Raw genomic sequence first — 21,839 nt, 5'->3', positions numbered from 1 at the left:
AAATCGCGAGGAGTTTGAGTTAAAGCTCGTGCAATATAGGGATTTTGGAAATAGTGAGTCGCACGATGTTTTATCTCATATAATATTTTTGGCTTTGCACGATATTTTATCACTTTGCATATTTTTTTTTTGGTTTATATGTTAGCTTCTTGCAGCTACTCCTGCAGGCATGGGTGGAAAGAGGAGTTTGGTGTGTTAGCTGAGTAGGAATTTGATTACTTGAGTGATTTGTCTATCTTGTTTCTTCTGTTTCCCTTCCTAGTGTCTTTTCCTGTATATACAAAAGAAGTCCATAAACTATTAATCAAATTGACTTGGGGAATTGCCACTGCTTATTACTAGCATTCGTAGCATAGAATGTATTTACTGTTTGGGTATTTGCCAAGTACTTGTATCCTGGATTGTGATCTCCAGGGCTATATCCTTTCCAATCTACTAGGTAGTGTAACCGTCCTTGAATAAATCTTGCATCCAAAGTGTAACCGTCCTCGAATAAATCTTGCATCCAAAATCGGGCAGATGATAAATTCCTGGTTTCCTTTTTCCATAATTAGTGCTGGCAGGGGAGGAGGGGTTACCTGGCATATTCTAGGTTAAACTGGACTTGTGTATGCAGTTCCATTAATTCTTTGACCCATTGTAAGGCTACAAAGACTTGACTGTTGGGTTTCCACTGAATAGAAAAGGGGGTGAATCCCAGAGTTGTCAAGGAAAGGAGAGATCCTGGTTGCTGAATGTTTCGAGTTATTGTAAGCAAATTCTACCATTGGTAGTAACCGTATCTGGTTAGTTCAATGGTTGACAAAAAAAACCAAAACAAAAACAATGGAGAGATTGCTTTAGCTTCTGGTTCACTCTCTCTGGCTTCCCATCTGATTGTGGTTGATAGGAGGAAGGTGTAAGGAACTGTACGTGTGAGCCCCTCTTGCCATGATGCAGCCTTGTAGGTAGAGTCCTGACCACACCTTTGGCGGGAGAGTGAGTCTTGGCACGGGCCAGATTATGACAGAGTACAAAAATCTATACAAAGAGCAGGCTGTGGCTGAAGCCAGGCAAGGATCAGACTAACGGCTTAAGACAAGACTGATGGCTTGCAGCAGGTCTCAGGCTAAAGCGGAGCTGAAGGCTGTGGTGAAGTCAAGGGTGAAGATAGAACCAGGCTGGAGGGCTGGAGCAAGACAGAAGACTGGAACCAGGAGACCACCTTGCTAAAGCAATGAATGCAAGTCTAAGAAGCAAACGGCTGCCCCAGAATTAATCATGGGATTGCCAAAATTTGTTGATTTTCCCTAGGATAGCTTCACTTGTATGGTAACTTGGAATAGAGATCATCCCAGGGCCATATTCATGCTCAGAGGGACATCTACTTTCTGACCTGTTTCCTCTACAGAGGCTGGGAAGGTGGCATTTCCCTGTTGGGAGCAACCTGGGCTTTGAGGCTTACTGTGACAGACCTCTCAAAAGTTCCTGGAAGACCACAATAAAGGCATAGGGCCTTATTTTCCAATATCGCATTGGTAACGCATTAGGGGGCGTTACCAATGCAAATGAGGCTTCTTTCGTGCAGTGGGGAAACATCGTGTGCGGCGATGTTTTCGCCATTCGCGAAAACATTAGCGCCGCACGCGAGAGAGAGCGCCTTACTATAGTGCCTATGCCCTACATAGGTATTTGAATCCCTATGGGAGGGCTACCTACTAACTCGGGGTGGGGATTAGGTATGAGCGTCGGGGGTTGGGGGCCACTTTTGCATTCCACATGAGACCTACGGACAGAACAGTGGTCTCTAGTGCAGATTTGCTGGCCGTCGGAGTGAGGACGCTCACTCCAAGCGGAGATTTGGCCAACATTCTCTCCACCTAGCATGTTGTTGCCCAGGTAGAGTGTCCATCAAGCTAGGTAGAGAGAACGTTGCCCAAACCACTTCAGCCTGTCCGGAACTATCGTGGAGGGCGATAATCCTTTTCTGGCCCGTAGCGCAGTCCATAACGCGAAGTTGGACTTGTAGTTAAAATCCTCGATAGCAGCCGCGCTAACACTGCGGTTGTTTCGCCGCACACGATACACAGGTTCCCGCTTTACATATGCTCCGCCCCAACTCCGCCCCCTGAATACCAAATGACTAATTTGCATTCGCGAATCGCGTTAACAGCTGTTAACGCGATTCGCGAATTTATCGCACGCGGTAAAGTGCTTTGAAAATGAGGCCCATAGTCTCTTATGGTGGCACCACTTTTTTTCCTTCATAGAGAGGTAATGCTTAATGCTGTCCACTGCCATAAGTTCCTTAAGGATAGATGAACCACTCGAAAGAGTATCTTGCCCTTTGAGTGGTTGCTTCTTTATTTTTCATGGGTCTGCTTTCCCAGGTGTCTATCCTTAGGCAGAGAGAACAAGGTCTCTAGAACAGATGGAAGTCAAGGCGTGCCAATTCATCTTTAATTTGGGGTGCCAGTCCTCACTGTTTGTTTATTTATTTATTTATTTAATTTTATATACCGGCAACCGTTTGCACATCGTGCCGGTTTACAAGTAACTTACAACCAACAGATATATAGGCAAAGCCTTTACAGAAAACATTATGTAACATAAGCGGTGTAACAGAGCAAGTAACTAAATAACTGGGGGAGGGAAGGATGGGGGTAGGCGAGACAAAGGGGAGGGCAGGGGGAGGGTGAAGACAGATACATAAGGACATGAAGTGTACAGGGAAATTAGCATGCAGGTTTTTTATTGAATCTAAACCTGTATATCACTTGCTCCTCTGACAAGTCCAAAAACTGCACCTGAATACTGTGTGCAATTCTGGTCGCCGCATCTCAAAAAAGATATAGTTGCACTGGAGAAAGTACAGAGAAGGGTGACCAAAAAATAAAGGGCATGGAAACACTCCCCTATGAGGAAAGGCTAAAGAGGTTAGGGCTGATCAACATGGAGAAAAGTCAGCTGAGTGGGGATATGATAAAGGTCTACAAAATCATGAAAGGACTTGAATGAGTAAATATGAATCTGTTATTTACTCTTTCAGATAATAGCACTAGGGGGCAGTCCATGAAGTTAGTAAGTAGCACATTTAAATCAAATCAGAGAAAATTCTTTTTCATTCAACACACAAGCTCTGAAATTCATTGCTAGAGGATGTTGTTAAGGCAGTTAGTGTAGCTGGGTTTAAAAAAGGTTTAGATAAGTTCCTGAAGGAGGTCCCTTAACTGCTATTAATAGGGAATAGCCATTGCTTGTTGCCACCATTAGCTTGGAATCTATTTGATGTTTGGATACTTGCCAGGTACTTGTGACTTGGATTGGCCACTTTTGGAAACAGAATACTGGGCTTGATGGACTCTTTGTCTGACCCAGTATGGCATATCTTATGTTCTTATGTAATGTACCTGACTAATAACTGGTTATGGAATTGTCCTTCAGGAATTTGTCCAATCCTCTTTTGAATCCCTCTGTGTTGCCTTGACTACATCCTCCAGCAACAAATTTTGTAGCTTGATTGAGTGCTGAGTAAAAAATCAAATACTTCCTACAATTTGTTTTAAATTTGCTGGTTGCTAGTTTCATGGAGTGTCCCCTACTCCTAGTGCTATTTGAAAGGGTAAATAACCATTCCTTGTTTACTTCTTCCAAGCCACTCATGATTTTATAAATTTGAATCCTATCCCTTCTCAGTCATTTCTTTTCTCCCAGGACAAGCAGGATGGTAGTCCTCACATGTGGGTGACATCAGCAGATGGAGCCCTATCACGGAAAACATTTCTGTCAAAGTTTCTAGAACTTTTGACTAGCACACTGAGCATGCCCAGCATGCCATAATCCCTATAGCCTTCAGTCTCTCTTTTTCTGCTTCAGTTTGCCTCGTGGTTAGGAGCTCTGTGAGAAATTCTCACTACTTTTCCTTACGGAAAAACTTGAAGTTTTCTTCACAAAAAGTTCCCTCATAGGGGTCTCCTATTGCGACATCATTTTCTTATTGCTCGGTGAGTAATTTCCACCATCTTCAGTTGGTTCCTTCTACCCTGTACTCTGTTCTTGCAGGCCACCGACCGTTTTCGCTCCCCTTTTTTCATTCATGGCAAAGAGCATGATGTCTGTGTGTTGTGCCTCAGCTCATCACACGATGTTGGTCGATGCCCGATCTTTGCTCAAATGACCCCGAAGGGCAGGCGTGCCCGCCTGGACAAGATGGAATCCCTTTTCAAAATAAAGCTAACTCCATCGACGATCACCCAGTCGTCAACGGCAGGAAAATCGGCAACATCCATCGACAAACCTCGCCGGGAGCAGCAAGACAGCGGTGACCGTCCATCACCGACAACATCTAGGGCATCAGCATCGTCTTCCTCAGTGTAGGAAAAAGACAGGACTGAGCACCAAGGGAAACACCATCACCGGCACCTATGCGATTCCACACCCGGTGCCATCCCTAGGGGGCTTCACAAACTGGAGGATGTCCAGCATTTTACTTCTGGACATCCTCTGTAAAGTAAATGGAATAGCCTCAGCCATTTTCCTGGCAAAGCTTGTGAAGGAGAGGTCCTCAGGAGGGGACTTCCTTTTCTTTAATGGAGGAGAGAGGTAAGAGGAAGGGTTGCCAACTGGCTTCAGATTTTCAGGATATGTTGATTGAGTTCTGGTTTGACCCCATTGAATGCCAGGAACTTATAGTCTTACTTTTCTTAAGGAATGCATAAATAAGTCAGAACTACAAATCCCCTGCATGCAGTGGGGTCAAACTAGGACTGGATCAAGCTGTACTGAAATTTTGGAGCCAGCTGGCGACCCTAGTTAGAGGGGAGCCCCATCAGCACCTCTTCAAATGCATCTGCAGAGTCATAACTGCATCCTTAAGAATATTTGGAATCCTACTTACTCTGGTCTGCTGATGGTGAGTATTCTCTCATGATCGATCCCTTTAGCCAAAGTCTCAAATGCATTTGGCTATTTGATCTGAATCCCGAGGAGCTTCAATGTCTGGGGAAGCTTCCTCTCCCAAGGAGCTGGAGATCAACAGCAGCAGTCACTGACCCTAATCTCTCTCCAGCCTATTTTCTTTGGATCTGGCACCAGCACCAATGCTGGTGCCTTGCCATCAAGCACCTATAAGGAATCGAGCAGAGGCTCAAGGATCAATGGTGCCTGCCTCAGTGTCTTCTCTAATACTTGCTGGATCTTTCTATCCAACTCCTCTTCAAAGATCCCCAATACCAATATAGCATGGGAGGCAGGAGTGGTGACCTCCTCGGAACTGAGAGGTGGATCAGTGGCAGACACCTGGACAACTGAAAGCTATTGCATCCCTGGACTGCTTAGAGGAGGTCTCGGCACACATTGGACCATCCCAACTCCTGGCTTCAGACACTGATGGAGACTGATGCCGATGCTGCTTCGGATGCTCATTATGGAATCTCCTTGAGGCCGATGTTGAAGAGGCAGAATCCGATGTCTTCAATAGGGAAGAGTCAGATGAAGCCCTGTCTGAATTCCCTATCAGCCAGCGATGTCGAGGGAACCAATGGTCCCCATGATGTTAGTGATGATTCCTCCACTGACGCAGCTTCGATGTTGATGTAGATGGATTGGTCTTCTGGTGCCTGAAATCAATTTCCATTAGTTCCATGCAGAAATAATGTCCTTTTTGGGTCATAGTCGCGTATTTGTGAAACCCCTGGACATCATGTGATGATGTCCAGGGGTTTCACAATGGGTTCTAGCATATCCCAGTGACCGGATACATCTATAAGGGGGGGGGGGGGGGGGCCTTCATGATAGACCTAGTCCTTGAGAAGCGAGAGCATTGCTAGAACCCACTTGTTATGATCAGCTGAAATTAGAGAGAATCAAAATCAAACTTGATGGCTCTAGTGACTCAAAGGCTGGTAGGCGCAGAATGCGCTCAGCCATATAACCAGCCCTGGACGTCAGTAGGCTCCCATTATCCTGTGTCTAGGGTGGCAAACATTTAAGGGGAGCAGGCTGGCTAAGATTTGCTCATTCAGCAGAGAACAGCTGTCTGCTACCCTGAAACAGATCCTTACAGAAGATGGGGGGAATGAAAATGCCTAGAAGCAGCAAAATCCTAAATCTGTCCCCGGGTGGAACTGAGTGCGAAGTAAAACAGACTTAGTGAAATGAAAAAAAAAAACCCCTTACCTAGAATAACTAACTACAAGGGATAACACTTTGAAATGATCCTGGTAACCTGAAAAAAATGAAAAGGCCCAGAAAACAGGAGCTTGAGGCACAAAACTGTGACTCCAGGGCTCCGCGGTGTAAAAAAAACAACAAAAAAACAACCTAAGAGCCTTGCATGGATTTGTGGCTTAAATGGCATGAGTGGGAATGGCCAGGCTCCATCGGGCGATGTCACCCACGTATGAGGACTGACATCCTGCTGTCTTCTGGGAACACCAGTTACAAGTAAGCAACTTTGCTTTATCTACTGTCCCACCTATGTTTTTGATTTAAAATATTTTTTACTTGACAAACTTAATGTCTCCCTGTACATCTGCTTTCTAAATCTAAAAGATACCCCTGCTGAAATAGCTGATTGTCTGCCTGCTTTGCTGCTATTGCAGATTCTTTTGCAGTTACTCATCATTCAGTTCAACTTTATTTAAAAAAACACCATTCCTACGTTCAAGGAGTATGCAAAATCATAAAACAGAATAACACAAAAGTTACAGTATATTAAAAAATTCCAGAGACAGAGCAAAAAATAGAAGAACACTAGTGGCTGAGTTACTTGACTGACCTAGCCTGACTTGTGTTTTTAATCCCTCCCTGAGTAAATATATAGCCTGTAATCATTACTGATTTGGCTTTAGATTTTAGAAGATAATACCAAGAAAATCTTCTCTGATGAACTTTAACATGAAATCTTTCTAAAACTTTGCACTGGTTAACATTTCTTCATAAACGTTTTTGAACTGCTGTGAATTAATATCTGCATCTCCTAACATTTTTGCTCTCTTTCTGTTTCAGGTGATTGAAGTATATGACTTGACTAAAGTAAAGTTAAAATATTGGTAAGTATACCAGTTGTGGAAATTTGTTAGAAATTTGGCTTTTTCGGAGTACTTAATAGGTACTTTTAGAATAGAAAAACTAGGAAGTAGTGCTAAAAAGGATTTCAGAAGTGCAAAATCATCACAAGACTAACACTTTAAGCAAATTAACTTCTGTGATTTGTACATCTGGACCCATTTGTACATTGAAAGTGGGCCTGCATATGAACTTATGAAAGGACTACATCTGCAGATTGATCTGCTGGAAGCTGGCAGCGATGCTGCTAATTACCCACAGAGAGCAATAGCAATGGTGTAAGTTAATCTTAATAAATTTTGGCAAAGTATTTCACATCTTATTAAGGGATTTGCTGGGTTTTATTTTGTTGTTTTTTTATTTAACTGTACAGTATTGTAGAAAAACCAGAGTAGAAATGGTTTGTCAGCCTGTACAATATTTCTATGCATCTACAGGGAGCATTTCAGCATAACCAATCTTTTTTTACTCACCTATGCTGTGACAGTGATTTAAGATGTTAAAGTTATGCTAGGGCCATGTCTTATGAAGTAAAAAGTCCCTTGCCATTCTGCTGAAGAAATGTTTTTGAGAGTTTTGAATATTTAGGCATTTTGACAGTCAAATCCATTTTAATAGCATCTGGAGATTTATGATACAATAAGACAGGTTGACTGGCTGGTTTGTGGGCTGACTTGAAATACGGAGATCATAATAGATCAGTATTTCTCAACCAGTCCTCGGGGCACACCTGGTCAGGTTTTCAGTATATGCATAGTGAGTATGCATGAGATAGATTTGCATGCATTGCTTCCATTGTATGCAAAGCTATCACATGCATATTCATCGTGGATATCCTGAAAAACTGGCTAGGTGTGCCCTGAGGACTGAGTTGAGAAGCACTGATATAGATTTATCATCCTAGGAGCAGGATTTGTGTGGTGATAAATTTTATGTATTTTCCTCAATCTCATGTGAAAGTTTAATCTTTCCTATATGCAACTAAATCAAAACTTTGGTTTTGTTTTCTGAGCAAGTTTTTGTGACAGTATTGTCCTGTGAAATATTAGATTCTGAATTGGTCACATATCAGAAAAGATTTGTGTGGTTTCAAAAGCTCATATGTAACATCATTTGATAATTGTTTCATTGAACACAAGCCATTTGCAGGGTTATGCTCTCCAAGAACAATTCAAGACACTGCAATATAATCTGATAGAGCAAAAGAATCTCTGCAATTTACCATTCAAAATAATTAACCACTGCTACAATTTACCATTGGAATGGGAATAAATTGTATCAAAATATACGCCTGGTAAACATTTTTTTTTTTAATTTCTTTTCATGTCCACTGTTGCTGAGGTTAGCACAGACTTCCTTGTTGGAGCTTAATGTGACTTGGCAGGGATGGGGAGCTATTGAGATTATGGAGTCCCCTTCTTAATACATCGCTCCAGATTGATGGATCCAATGTATTAGATTGACCAAGAAACAGTCAGTAATAGCCTCAGATACGCATTTATTAAGAGAGCTAGTCAAACATCTTTAACTTTTGAAACAGTGGCAATGTTCAAACCATGAGTGGGCCTGCACCAACTTCAGTTTTGTTTTAAAAACATTTTAAGATGTCATTCCATAGCAGTTTGAACGATTTCATCTTCTGTTATGATCTTAATTAGCCACTGGTGAACAAGTAGAAAACTCTTATACATATGCAGGTAAGAGCCACAGGTTCTTGCAAATTAATTGCAAGAGTTGAAAGTGGCTCAAATATATGCTTTCAACACGGTGGACCACGAAATTTTACTTAGTCATTTAGTAGAAATAGGTACCACGGCCATACCATTAAAATGGTTTAAATCCTTTTTAACAAATTGCTCTTTTCAAGTTAACTCTAAAAACTCTAATAAAATTCTCCTTCAAACAGGAGTTCCCCAAGGCTCAATTTTGTCCGCTACACTTTTTAATATTTATGTTTTACCAATTTGTCATTTTCTCAATGGACTAGGTGTAAAATTTTTTCTTTATGCCGACGACATCCAATTTTTAGTCCCCATTGAAAATTCTGTAGAGCACACACTCGAAGTTAAGGTTTACATAATTGCTATAAAGAAACTATTACAGCATTTGAGGTTAATTTTAAATATGGACAAAACAGAAATAGTGTTGTTTGAGCGAAAATGTAGTTATAATATACTACTTGATCTGGTATTAGATGATAATATTAGGATAACACCCTCGTTCTTTACTAGGGATCTGGGGGTCACACTAGACACAGAGTTTTCCATGAAGAAACATATACCTAACAAACTAAAAGATGGCTATTTTAAATTACTAACTTAAGAAAGCTGAAACCGTTTTTAGAGCAATATGATTTTAGAACTGTTTTACAAGCTTTGATTTTTGCAAACATTGACTACTGCAATACACTGCTTTTGGGACTTCCAGCTTCTACTATTAGACCGCTTCAGGTATTGCAAAACGCGGCCGCGAGAATATTAACTGGCCAACGGAAATGCGACCATATAACTTCTACTCTGATCTCGTTTCACTGGCTTCCAATATTTTATCAGATTCAATACAAAACAGCATGTATAATCCATATTATTATTTATGGAGAGAGCATAGAATGGCTGAATACATCTATGCATCTGCATATTCCTCAAGAAAACTTGATCAGCTAATAAAGGACTTCTAACAGTTCTGACTATCAAATCTGCAAAGCTTATCCAAGTAAGGGAGAGTATAATATCAATTGCGGGAACAAAAGTGTGGAATGCGTTACTTACTCAATTGAGATTACAAGCGGACAGGAAAAACATCAAGGCCGAACTGAAAACATGGTTGTTTAAATGTGCCTATATAGAGTTTGAGCATTAGAAACTTATGGGCTTATCCTTTTTCTTTTCTTTTCTTTGAACTAATATAATCTTTATTTTACTAAAGTATTTGTAGTTTTTAGTTATTCTTATTGTATGTTCTTATGAAATTTTACTGTAATCTGTTTTTTAGATATGATTGTATTAAGATGTTATTTTTAGCAGCTAACATTTTCTGTGCTTCATCTTTTTAGTAATGTTAGCTGTTATTTCTTTTATTAATTTATTGTATTTCCTCTGTTAATATAATTGTACACCGTTGTGAAGGCCTTGCCGATGTGATGGTATAGAAAAACAATAAACTATAAACAATAGGAATCTTAAAATATTCCCTGTTTATTTTCAGTTCTTGAACACCTTTTGACTCCTCAAAATGAGAGGTTTAGCATGGATGCTAGTATCAGAGGAGGTGCTAGTAAGATAATCAACTTTTATACTTCTGTTTGCTAGATTTTTGTTGCCTTTATTATTGTAGAATAAGACCTGAAAGAAAATGTTCTTCTCATTTTCTGCTCTCGCTGTAACCTTACTGTCTATATTCAAATGTTATGATTTAATGTATAAAGCAAATCAAACCTTTCATAGTGAATCAATGACTGTCATGTTTTACTTTCTGTAGCGGTGTCCATTTTAACTCTCAAGCAATAGCTCCAACAATAGAACAGATTGATCAGTCTTTTGGAGCAACCCATCCAGGAGGTAAGCAGCGATCAGTTATTTCCAGAATTCAGTGGATTTCTTTTGTTGACTTCATCCAGATGATTGTGTTGTTTTGAAAGCTGTGCTTGTGGAAGTCCCTGCTGGCCTAGAGTAGCACTGAGCATGTCCCTCAGAGGAGGAGCTCCGCCAACTCTTGGGCAGCTTTTGTTGCCTAGGGTCACTCGGATATGTCATCAGTGGAAGGGATCTGATGGTCGATGATAAAGAAAAAAGGGGTAAAAGCCATAAGATAAAGATGCTGTATCCTCTGTGTACACTAGTGAATATTCCATAAAATGGAATTTATAATCTGATTACTTAGTTGCACATCACTTTTTAAAAATTATATTAGTCTTTCTACAATTCACTACAGAATGACATGCTGTACTATATGCTGGATTTGGTCAGTTTTTCCCTTTGCTTAACATAGTTTTTGTTACTTCTCAAATCATAGGAATTTGTAAGAGTGCAGTTTAAAAATAAAATCTTTGATACCGAGAAATTATTATCCTCTGATAATAAAATATCTGCAGCTATTAAATTTTGTAAATGTGTGTGTGTGTGTTTTGGAAAATAAGATTTGCCATACTGGATCAGACCAAGGGTCCATCAAGCCCAGCATCCTGTTTCCAACAGTGGCCAATCCAGGTCACAAGAACTTGGCAGGATCCAAAAGGTTGATAGGTTTTTTTTTTAATAGTTTTAAATATATTACCTAGTAATTTGTGTCCCCTAGTTTTTGTACATTTTGAAAGAGTAAACAGATTACCCATTCCACTCTTCTCCTGGACCCCCCTGATGTAACCTTTCGTATTTTTGAACTAATGGGATGCGGGAGGAGTGTTAGGGGGGAGCTTTCCACTTTGAACCCAATTCTTTGGATTTAGAAGTCCAGAGGAGGGGAGCGGGAACCATTATATACAAACAAGGCTTTTTTATTCATATCAGAGGGGGGAGTCCTGTGGGGGCGGGGGCACCTGCCAGCCCTGTTCTCTATGAAAAGGTGGGTGGGGTAGGGACCTTATGCCAAGAATATTTTTGCACTTTTTATTTGGTTTGGGGGCTGGGGGTAGTCTTGCAAAGTTGTACTTATGTTTTTGGGGTTTGGATGCTGCAGCTCCCTCAAATGATGTCCCCAGGCTGAGGAGTGAGTTGGGTTTGATCCCTGCACAATTTTTGGGCCGATTTTATTTCCTGGCTTGGTCCTTCAAGGCGATGGCAGCCCCATGCTTTGGGAGCCAACATAGCATGAAAAGGGACGATGCCGCAGCATTTTGCCTCATGGTGTTTTGCCGTGAGACAAAACAATGCGGCGATACAGCAGAGAGACTTTCTGGGGGAGGGGGCCCACTATTATGAACACACCCCCCGTGATAGTGCGCCCCTCCCACGAAAAAACATTGTGGCTTTATGAATCCAGGTGTCAGTAGTAATACAGAATTTTACAAATAAAGATACCCCAGTTCTTCTTCCAGCAGACCTTCAAGACAAATTTTCCCAACATTTTCTGGAAGCGGATGAGTGCTCAAAGCATTTAATAAGATCTAATTATGACACTTTTGATATAGCTGCAAGATCTTCATCCACTGTCATGGGAACAAGAAGTCTAGCATAGTTAAAAGCTTTGGGTTAGATAGACTGAGTTAGTATAGCAACAGAGGTTGGTATTGGGTCCATTTAAAAACAATTGTAGGGAACTCTTGAACTGGAATCATGGGATGTTTTCCATGTATTTCAGCGAATACTCTTTTTTTTTTTTCCCTTTGCATCTAGTGAGATGAATCCAGAACAAGTGGTTTATGCTACCTCTATCAGCAGATGGAGACTGAGCAAACTGAAGTCACAGTGGGGTAGATCTTTAAAAAATATGCGATCGTGTACTTTGTTCGTGCACCAGGCACTAACAAAAGTACACTGGATTTTATAAGATACACGTGTATCTTATAAAATCCGGGGTCGGCGCGCGCAAGGGGGTGCACATTTGTGCAACCTGCGCGCCGAGCCCAGCGCGGCCTGCCTGTTCCCTCCGAGGCCGCTCCGATTTGGAGCGGCCTTGGAGGGAACTTTTCTTCGCCCTCCCCCCACCTTCCCCTCCCTTCCCCTACCTAACCCACCCCCCCCGGCCCTATCTAACCCCCCCTCTACCTTTGTCGGCAAAGTTACGCCTGCTTTCAGAAGGCTTAACTTTGCGCACGTCGGCCGGCAGCCCTGCTCCGTCCTCCGGTCCCGGGGGCTGGTCCGGAGGCCTCGACCACGCCCCCGGGCCCGCCCCCGAAATGCCACGTCGTTTCGGGAACGCCCCCGGACACGCCCCCTCCCGCCCCTTTTCGAAAGCCCCGGGACTTACGCGCGCCGGCACGCGGGCCTTTTAAAATCCGCCCCAGTATATATACCCATGCAGTGACATCAGCCTGCCAGTATTCATCATCTCCAGCAGATGGTGGACGTGCATCTCCCTTCTGGGGATTGCTTCATTTTGAGAAAGGAAAATTAAGGATATTACATTCACTCCGCTCTCCTGAGGTGATACCAAAAGGTCCCTTCCCCAGCTGAGAATCCCTGAGGTGATTTCCGTGGTCCCTCAGATGAGTGCCTTGGTCCAGTAGCTGGTTTTTCAAACAACGTGGATTTAGCTGCTTAAGCGACTAAAAGGCAATGGGTGCAGGAAGCCGAGCATGGTGGTGATGGCATATGCCGTCTCCCCCCGCAGTCAGAGACTGTCTCTGTGCTCAGCCAGGTGTTTTAAAAAATATATATATATTACGTCTCTGTGTGTGTGTGTGTGTATGTATACATATGTATATGTATAAATATACACATACAGAGATGTAAAAGGAAGCTTTTGTAGCGTAGGACTTCCTCCTTCCAGTCTCCGTGCTTGGCTCGCCATTCCGACATTCGTCCTACTCCATGGGAGGTCGAGGGACGTGAGCAGCCTCTGAGAGCTAGGCCCTGCTCTGAGCCTTTTTCATTGCATGCCACGTGGTAGGCCGCAATGGCATTTTCGCGTGCTTTCTAAAGCTGCCCTCTACAGGCTTGTTGGTTCGGCGTATGCGTCTAGCTGTGCATCCAGTTTTTGAACGCTTAGTCAGGCCTTGTATTCGGTGTGTCTAAGTTAAGCATCGCCTTAAGTGGCCACACGCTTTCCTGTGCGTACAAGTTTAATTGTGCGTTTAACCTATTAGAGTGCTTATTTTGGGATGCCTAGGTTTTTTTGATGTTAAAAAAAAATATATATGTGTATATATATATATATATATATTTTATTTTTTTTTTAACATCGAAAAAACCTAGGCATCCCAAAAATAAGCACTGTAATAGCTTAAACGCACAATTAAACTATATATATATATAGACACATGCCTTCGGCACCATTCAAGTGCTTTATCAGCCATAATGGTGCCTATGCCTAAGAAACCTAAGGGCCTTTCTGTTTGCACTGCCTGTCATATTCAGGCATCTCAGCCAGGCGTGCCCACTAACTTGTGTCAGCGCTGTTTGGAGGCTCAGGGAGAATTATCCTCCTCTAATTTCACTGCTTCTTCCCAGCCGGATATGGGCCTGGGTCAAGTTGGCTAAGTTGGGGCACCAGAATTTGGAACTCTCCTAACTGATTCCTCAGTATGCGTGAAGTGCCTCCGGGATTGGATGCTCCTACATTTTCATGGGTAGAGCTTTTCCAGGGATTGCAATCCTTTATCAAGGTGCAATTTTCAGCCCTCTCTAACATCCCTAGAGCAGTTCGCAGGCAGAATCCTGGCTGGGAGTGACTGTAAGCAAGTTTAGGGGTGTTAGGGACCTGTCTGCTATAGGATACTTCCAATTGCCCTCCCACCTTACTTGCAATCCTAAGTAAGGAAAAGACAATGTGTATTCTCCTCAGAAATAGACTTTATTTATCAGATTCGGCAAGGTTCAACATTTAGAAAATAGCAATTCCTGCCTCTAACATCCTGGCCCCTAAGCACCAGTTTTCCCTAAAGAAAGTTCTGTATCATAGTGGTAACCACATGCTATAAATCTTAGTCTGCTTAATATATTAATACTTATGGCTAACTTACCCCTGATTACCTCTTCAGGCGATACCTCTCTGTTCACTGACTGGAGGTCTGGAGAATGTGGGCAGAGGTGAAGCTTGCTTCCTGGGCTCGGTACTGGCAGAGGGAGCAGGCGGTCCCAGAAGGAGACTTGCTTCTGGTTCAGATACTTACCGGGCTATCTGGGTTTGCTCTCGCCCCTCACCGTCCCAGACTCCTTGTCACTCTCTGCACCTGAGCTGGGTGTCTCCTCTCTTTGATCTCCTGTCCCGATCTCTTGGCCACACCTAGTCTTCTCCCTCCTCGATAGCAGGGCTGCAGATCTGCTTCAGGTTCCCCTTTCTTTTCTTTCAGGGTTTTTCTCAGGATTCCTCCTCAGGGTTCGCTTTCCCAGGGAGTCCTTCGCTTTTTTGGGTCTCGCTCAGGTTTTCGCTCCCAGGGTTTTTTTTCCTGGACTTCCTTCTTCTTCTTTGCCCCCCTGTCTTATACTTTCCAACTGATAAATATGCATAAGCTCATGCATAATCATGTGGGTGGAGGGTCTTTGCCACATTGCAGGTCTCTTCCCCCTCCCCATTTCCTCAGACGGGTCCTGCCACATTGCAGGTCTTCTTCCCCCTCCCCATTTCTTTGGGGGGAGAACTGCTGCATCTATATGCCAAGCTGTTATGCCAGAATGTTTTCCTCTGTCTCAAACTGCCCCCCCCCCCTTCCAAGGATTGGGGGTCTTTGTGACCTCCAGACTCTGCTTTGGCTCATCCATGACTCCTGCTTATGAGCTTAAGTCGTATTGTGTCTCTGGTTTTTTTTTATTTAGGCAAACATTTGCAAACAGGCACATCTTAATAAGGTATCCTTCAGTGTATCAGGGAAAGGCCTTTTGTTTCCACTGAGACAGTTATTTAAGGTTCACCTGGGCAAAGGTAGTTTCTCTCTCTCTGTGACAATGTCTGGGGCCTTTAGTACACTGGCCTGTACATTTCTTGGCTATTATGATTCATTTATGGTGATTTAATGGTAAAACATGAGTTATCTCCCTACTTTAGGAGTACTCCGGTGCTTAATAGTAGAGTGTCAGCGGGACTTCCTGATGGAGGTCCAGATGGCACGGATGATGACGCCAATCCTGATTCTCTTGAGGATGGTGAAATTCCTCCAGGATTAGAACCGTATAGAACTGAAGATGGCGTCTTGAGGGGAGGATGTGGTGTTGAGAGCTCCAGTCTGCCGTCGGCATTACTGAATTTTCTTGACAAGATGCCGTATACTAAGAGGAAAGGGGAGAGTGAGAGAGGCAGCCTTGGCTTCTCCCCAGCTTACCCTTATTCAGACTCACCACGTTGGATACTATTTCTCCAGATGAGAGGTCCGCTGAGAACGCTGGTAATGAGTGCAATCTGGCGTTATGGGACGAGATATCTTTAAGCCCTGGAGCACCTGCTACCCCCCCCCCCCCCCCCCCCCCCCCGGCATGCTCCAACGCAGCCGGTCCGGACATGCTGCCAGAACAGATGGCGTTCTTGGGAGCAGCTGCCCACGAGGTGGAAAAGACAGCGAACGTTGAGCGGGGTGAAATGAGAGTCTATACCAGTTAATCTAATGAAAGATTCTTCGAAAGCAACGGGTCTGGAGGAAGAGAAATTGAACCACTCTGCCTTAACTTCTACTCCTGTCAGGAGTTATGCAGTGGAATCCACGCAGACTGTGAGTAAAAATTTTCCTTTTGGAGAAGGTTCAATGGTTCAGATATTGCCGGTGAAACCCCCGGTGATAACTCTTGATACAGTTTGGTGTGCATTAAGTTCTCTGGAGCGTTCTATAACTGCACTTTCTGGCATTTTGAAAGAGACTCAGTCATGTTCATTACAATCCTCGAAGATTGAAAATCTCGATTCAAAAGTAGTCCAAATGCAACAAATACAGAATGGTTTAATTCAAGGTGAACTATCTACATCTAAAAGAGTGGAAAATCTGGAAAACTCTGTAAGATACTTGAATCTGAGAGTGTTAAATTTTCCAAAGGTTAAACTGATCTCTCCTAGAGATCAATTTAAAGATTATATGCAAGAAATATTACACATATCATCAGAAGCATTGCCACCTATTTCAAGGATTTATTATGTGAACTCTGAGAAAAATGAAAAAATTTTACTTCAGCCTCAAGTTTCAACAATGAATCTGACTGAAATATTTGAGTCTTCGGGGGGGTAACCAAGTAGAGAGTCGTGGAACTTTGCTAGTAAATTTTGTTTTCTTCATATCGAGATACCATTCTTAGATTATCCCTGCACAGCCGTGATATTCTATATTTAGGCCAGAAAATTTGGGTTTACCCTGATATATCTAGGGCAACACAATTAAGACAGAAGAAATTTTTGGCTCAATGTCCCTGAGCGAGACAATTGGGTTTATGAATTATAGTCCGTTTTCCATGTAAGTGTGTTATAAATGATAATACACATCATATTTTCTTTGAACCATCCCATTTAATTACCTTTTTGGATTCCCTTCAACCTCCTGAGGGTATTAGTTAGATTTAGCAGTATATATAATGTATGAGTGAATTTGATATGTATTTCCTTAAAAGCACTCTTGTTGAATTGTGGATCTCCTGATTTCCTATGTACCTAAGGATAAATGGATAAATAATTTCCTGTCTTTTGTTTAATCAATATATTTTTAAATAATTGAGAAACCATTTGTCCTGTTTTCTGTAGCATGTTAATGCTGTTAAAGTGTAAAATGCAATAAAATTTAAAAAAAAGTATAGAACTGTACTACAGTTCTTTCATAGAGATGAATTGCCAGCTTTGATTTCCCAGTCCTTGAAAATGTTCAGAGTTCCTGCGGCAGACGCTGGGTCTGAGTCGAAAAGATGGAGACCGTTCAAGAATTGATTGATTTTGTGTGGTGTGCTCCAGAGGCTAATTTCAAAGGGGGTCAAGTTTTGGAAGTCTCTGGATCCAGTGGCAAGAGAGCTTTTACATTTTCCGAAGGTAGCTGCACTTATTTGTGCAGTCTCCAAACAGACTACTCTTCCCGTGGAAGAAGGAACAGCCTTGAAGGGTGCGCACAATAGAAGGATTGAGACTATCCTTAAGCAAGCATTTGATGCAGTGGCAATGACCTTGCAGATTGCTTCTTTGTGTTCCCTGGTGGCTTGCTCTTGTTTGCTTCTCTCCCAGGAGGTCAATGACTCTAGAGTGATTTTCAGGGCAGTTATGGAGCCAGCTGCTGCATTTTTGGCAGATGCAGGCTGTGATTTGGTCCGCTCTTCAGTGGCTTCCATAGTAGCAGCCAGGCGTCAGTTATGACTGAGAAATTGGTCAGCCAATGCGACCTCCAAAGCTAATCTCATCAACTTGCTCTTATTTGGGAGCGAGTTAGAGAAAATGGCCAGTAAGTGGGACAAATCTCCAGTTCCTCGTTTGCCAGAGGATAAGCAGACTCCACGCTCTTTTAACATGAGAGGTGGTACTAGAGGATCCAGGAGGTGATACGAGAAGGATATGCGCTGGAGTTTTGCAGTGTTCCTCGGGACATGTTCTAGTATCTCCCTGCCACTCGCCACAGAAGAAGCAGGCAGTGGACACTACATTGGCAAGGCTCCTCAGTCTGATGCCTGTGGTTTCAGTGCCCCCATCTCAAGAAAATACAGGATGATATTCCATTTATTTCATTTTACCCAAGAAGGGGAGGGCTTCTTTCGTGCAATCCCGGATCTCAAACATGTCAGCCGTCGTGTGGCTAACTCATTTTCACATGGAAACATTGCGGTTGGTAATAATGGCCATATAGTTGGGGGAAATTCTGATCTCTTTTTGTATCTGTCCAAGATGTTTCTTCATATTCCCATCTGAGTAGAGCATCAACGCTTTCTGTGGTTCACAGTTCTGGGATGCCATTCCACCACCCCAAGAATCTTTTACAAAGTAATTGTGGTAGTGGTGGCAAAATTGAGAAAGGGTGGAATCCTCGTACACCAATATTTGGACAACTGGCTGATTTGAGCAAAGTCATTGGAAGAGAGCTGTAGAGTGACTCACAAGTTGATCTCCCTGTTGCAGGAACTTGGCAGGGTGGTGAACTGGCCAAGAGCAGTCTTTAGCCTGCTCAATTGTTGGAATACCTCTGGGTTCAGTTCGACACGAAGCAGGCCACAGTTTTCCTGCTGGAATCTAGAATTCAGAAGTTGATGATACAGCTATGTCTGTAATTGAACACTCTGCGCCCCATTGTATGGTCTTACCTTCAAATACTTGGCTTAATGGCAACGATCCTGGAAGTGATCCCGTGGGCGAGGGCGCGTAATATTCCTTTTCAGAGCTCCCTAATGTCTCGATGGAACCTGCAGTCTCAGGACTATTTACTTCAGCTCCTCCTGCCAATGGAAGTCTCCTCCCAACTGCAGTGGTGAACTGCAGGCAGATAATCTGAGGAAAGGAGTTTCTCTAGCACCACTGGACTGGCTACTTCTGACCACAGATGCAAGCCTCCTTGGTTGGGGTGATCATGGTCAGGAGTTGATGGCACAAAGGCGCTGGAATGCAGAGGAGTCTCTGTGAAATATCAATCGGCTGGAAGCCAAGGCGGTCCGATTGGCATGTTTGCAGTTCAGCAATAGGCTGCAGGATTGGATGTGGATAAAGGTGAACCGGTAGATATAATATACTTGGATTTTCAGAAGGCGTTTGACAAAGTTCCTCATGAGAGGCTTCTAGGAAATGTAAAAAGTCATGGGATAGGTGGCGATGTCCTTTCGTGGATTGCAAACTGGCTAAAAGACAGGAAACAGAGAGTAGGATTAAATGGACAATTTTCTCAGTGGAAGGGAGTGGTCAGTGGAGTGCCTCAGGGATCTGAATTGGGACCCTTACTTTTCAATATATTTATAAATGATCTGGAAAGAAATACGACGAGTGAGATAATCAAATTTGCAGATGACACAAAATTGTTCAGAGTAGTTAAATCACAAGCAGATTGTGATAAATTGCAGGAAGACCTTGTGAGACTGGAAAATTGGGCATCCAAATGGCAGATGAAATTTAATGTGGATAAGTGCAAGGTGATGCATATAGGGAAAAATAACCCATGCTATAATTACACAATGTTGGGTTTCATATTAGGTGCTACAACCCAAGAAAGAGATCTAGGTGTCATAGTGGATAACACATTGAAATCGTCGGTTCAGTGTGCTGCGGCAGTAAAAAAAGCAAACAGAATGTTGGGAATTATTAGAAAGGGAATCGTGAATAAAACGGAAAATGTCATAATGCCTCTGTATCGCTCCATGATGAGTCCGCACCTTGAATACTGTGTACAATTCTGGTTGCCGCATCTCAAAAAAAATATAATTGCGATGGAGAAGGTACAGAGAAGGGCTACCAAAATGATAAGGGGAATGAAACAACTCCCCTATGAGGAAAGACTAAAGAGGGTTAGGACTTTTCAGCTTGGAGAAGAGACTGAGGGGGGATATGATAGAGGTGTTTAAAATCATGAGAGGTCTAGAATGGGCCGATGTGAATCGGTTATTTACTCTTTCGGATAGTAGAAAGACTAGGGGGCACTCCATGAAGTTAGCATGGGGCACATTTAAAACTAATCGGAGAAAGTTCTTTTTTACTCAACGCACAATTAAACTCTGGAATTTGTTGCCAGAGGATGTGGTTAGTGCAGTTAGTATAGCTGTGTTTAAAAAAGGATTGGATAAGTTCTTGGAGGAGAAGTCCATTACCTGCTATTAAGTTCACCTAGAGAATAGCCACTGCCATTAGCAATGGTAACATGGAATAGACTTAGTTTCTGGGTACTTGCCAGGTTCTTGTGGCCTGGATTGGCCACTGTTGGAAGCAGGATGCTGGGCTTGATGGACCCTTGGTCTGACCCAGTATGGCATTTTCTTATGTTCTTATGATTGGTCGTTCCGGATAATGTCAGACAATGCAACGACTGTGGCTTACATCAATCGGCTGGAAGTGACCAAGAAGCCCGCAAGTGTTGCTGGAAATAGATCAGCTTATGGAATGGGCAGAAGTACATCTCCAGATGATTTCACCATCATCTCTCAGCAGGGAGAGTCTGGACCCAGGAGAATGGGCATTGTCAGATGAGGCATTTCAGCTGATTCTGGATTGCTGGGGTCCCCCATTTTTAGACCTGCTGGCCACTTCTCACATTGGGAAAGTTCCGCGACTCTTCAGTTCCAGGAGTGATCTGAAGTCATTGGAGATCAATGCCCTGGTGCAAGAGTGGCCTGAAGACAAGTTGCTGTATGCCTTTCTTCCATGGCCCATGTTGTGCAGATTGATCTGAAGGATAGAGCGCCACAGAAGGATGGTTCTCTTGATTGCTTCAGATTGACCCAGGAGGCTCTGGTATGCGGATTTCCGGCGGTTCCTGCAGGACTCACCCCTTCGACTTCCAGTGCACAGGAACCTGTTAAGGCAGGGTCTGGTTTTTCATGAAGATCTGACTCCGTTTTTGTCTTATGGTATGGCCCTTGAGAGAGCTCACTTGTTGAAACATGGATACTCAGTGGCAGTGATTTCCACTTTACTTTAAGCTAGAAAGTTCTTCACTTCCTTGGCCTATGCTCAGGTTTGGCGAGTGTTTTGAGACCTGGCATGAGAATTGAGGTATTCTTCCTCATTCGGCCAAGATCCTGCTCATTATGGAATTTTTGCAGGATGGCTTGATTAAAGGTTTGGCCATTAATGCCTTAAAGATAAAAATAGCGGCTCTCGCCTATTTCAGGGATCTGATAAATTGTGATTCCCTGTCATTTCATCCTGTTGTGGCCTGTTTCTTGAAAGGAGTGGAACATCTTCGTCCTCCCTTGCGGTTCCGGTACCCTTATGGAGTCTTATCTTGGTCTTGGATTTCTTAGAGGGTCCTACATTTAGACCGATGCGTAATCCGTCCTTGCAGTTACTGACTTTGAAAACGGTGTTTCTTGTGGCAATTTGTTCTGCACAGAGAGTTTCTGAGCTGTAGGCTTTGTCTTTCCTCCAGGTGACTCCAGGGGTGATACAGCTGTGTGCCGTTCCTTCCGTTTACGGAAGGTGGTCACTGAATTTCACTTGAATCGGTCCTCTCCCTGCCGTGTTTGGGCAGAGAGAGAGATGTAGAGGAGTATTGTCTGTTGCGACCCTTGAATGTTGAGAGAGATTGTCTGGTATTTGGAGGTTACTCAGTT

At 43.0% G+C, this 21,839-nt stretch overlaps 1 protein-coding gene across 2 annotated transcripts in view; it reads left to right on the top strand.

Moving 5' to 3' along the window:
- C7H16orf70 (chromosome 7 C16orf70 homolog) overlaps window positions 1–21,839 on the top strand; it is a 214,550-nt gene that overhangs the window by 92,926 nt on the left and 99,785 nt on the right. For both annotated transcript variants that reach the window (XM_029608692.1, XM_029608693.1), the window contains exons 5-6: window positions 6,988–7,031; window positions 10,525–10,604. In XM_029608692.1, the coding sequence (XP_029464552.1) occupies window positions 6,988–7,031; window positions 10,525–10,604 (124 nt within the window). The remainder of the gene's footprint in view (window positions 1–6,987; window positions 7,032–10,524; window positions 10,605–21,839) is intronic.

Source organism: Rhinatrema bivittatum, chromosome 7 (assembly GCF_901001135.1).
Source record: "Rhinatrema bivittatum chromosome 7, aRhiBiv1.1, whole genome shotgun sequence".
NCBI classification, from domain to species: domain Eukaryota; kingdom Metazoa; phylum Chordata; class Amphibia; order Gymnophiona; family Rhinatrematidae; genus Rhinatrema; species Rhinatrema bivittatum.
Note: the sequence above shows the minus strand (reverse complement) of the source record. Positions and strands in the feature narration are given on the sequence as shown.